The sequence below is a fragment of the Physeter macrocephalus genome, chromosome 8 (assembly GCF_002837175.3).
Source record: "Physeter macrocephalus isolate SW-GA chromosome 8, ASM283717v5, whole genome shotgun sequence".
Classification (NCBI taxonomy): Eukaryota; Metazoa; Chordata; class Mammalia; order Artiodactyla; family Physeteridae; genus Physeter; species Physeter macrocephalus.
In genome coordinates, this window is record NC_041221.1 from 8,248,676 (window position 1) to 8,250,408 (window position 1,733).

General features: G+C 49.5%; 1 protein-coding gene across 1 annotated transcript in view; it reads right to left on the bottom strand.

Annotated features, from left to right (window-relative positions):
- Nucleotides 1–309: 309 nt before the first annotated feature.
- KCNJ6 (potassium inwardly rectifying channel subfamily J member 6) overlaps nt 310–1,733 on the bottom strand; it is a gene marked incomplete at its 5' end in the record, with an annotated part of 91,301 nt that continues 89,877 nt past the window's right edge. The window contains one exon of the mRNA XM_028492671.1: nt 310–635. Within this exon, the coding sequence (XP_028348472.1) occupies nt 310–635 (326 nt within the window). The remainder of the gene's footprint in view (nt 636–1,733) is intronic.

Here is a 1,733-nt window from a genome sequence, read left to right on the forward strand (position 1 = left end):
TCTGGTATTGTACAACACATGCAGGTAAGTAGCAGAAATCTCTAGGACTTGGATGTGTCGTATTCAGGGAGGAGACCAGGCTTGGGTCACAAATGAGGGCACATGACACCTTAACCCAATCTGAATCTGCCTTGTCAATCTGAATAACTGAGAGGGCAGGTAGATATTTTACACCTTGAAGATTTGTTTTCTGGTAATGCCAAACTTCAATATAAGGAAAGAACAAAGTAAGAGAGACAGAAAAGAAAGAGAATGAGAGACAAGGGAAGGTTGTGGGCGGAGAGGAGCAGGGGTGGCCCAGCCAGGGGACTAAACTTTGGATTCGTTCTCTAGATTCGCCACATCACCATTCCTCGCCGTCTGCTGCTCAGGGTTCTTTTCTTCCTCCTCAGTCTCCAGTTCTGCGTGTTGGTTGAGTTTGCTGGAGACGGACCAGCTCAGGGGCAGCTCAGCCCTGCTGGCTAACTCGGCCAGCTCTTTGGCACTGAGAGACGGGGTGCTGGTCTCGTAGGTCTCATGGAAGCTGTTGTAGTCGACTTCGTAGAACCCGTCCTCTAGTGTCAGGACAGGGGTGAACCGGTACCCCCAGAGGATCTCACTAGTGATGTAGGAGCTTCGAGCTTGGCACGTCATCCCTGCAGAGAGGAGAACGGAGGCTTTAGTGTGTGTGTCTGTGAGCTTTGCATCGCCCAGGGGACTCAGGGAGACAGGCAGGGCTGCTGCAGGTGGTGTTGAGACTGTGACCCGCATAGGTTGCTATAATAGGGAAGAACAAATCTGACTCCATATTAAATCTGCTTCTTTCACTTTAACCTTGTATTCAATTGCTTTTGCTACAAGTTAAGAATGTTGCCTATAGCCTGAAATATACAGGATAGCCCATTCTCAAAGCTCTGACCTCTAAAGGTATAACACTTTCCCATTCCTATAGAGATAAAAGGTTGCAGAACAGAGGATAATGTTTGTCTTGTTGGAGGTTTACAGGGGCATCATGACCTGACCTACATGGACAGCTGTAGGAACAAAGGATTCTGACACCAAGAAGTCTGCAACAACCAACCACACCCCCTCCCTTTTTAGTATAAAAGAAGCCTGAATTCTAACTCAGGTAGGATGGTTCTTTGGGACACTAGTCCGCCATCTTCTCGGTCTGCCGGCTTTCTGAATAAAGTTGCTATTTCTTGCCTCAACGACTCGTCTCTTGATTTACTGGCCTGCCATGAGGCGAGCGGTTTGAGTTTGGACTTGGTAACAGTGCCACAACTACAAGTAGGTGTCTTTCTTGTTGTAGACATGTGCTACCATGCAGGAGGGCATGTGGTGGAGATCCCAGGCTTCCGCATGGAATCCCAGGGAGCAATGTGAAAGTTCTGGCTCACACCAGGCACTTGCAGGCACTTGCCTGCAAGGTCAGGCACACACACAGGAAAGCATGTGTGCACATGCACACAGGTGCACACTCATGTGGTTGTGCCTTGTCCACTTTTTACTCCAGGATCATTTGAGGTCATGACTCTGGTCTCACACTGCTTTTAGAGGTTTTGCCTGAGTCCTGCTGGGATTTGAGTCTTGGCTTTGGCCACAGACTTAGAATGAAATTTGACTTTTTTTTGTTTTTTGTTTTTTTTTGCGGTACGCGGGGCTGTCACTGTTGTGGCCTCTCCCGTTGCGGAGCACAGGCTCCGGACGCACAGGCCCAGCGGCCATGGCTCACGGGCCCAGCCGCTCCGCGG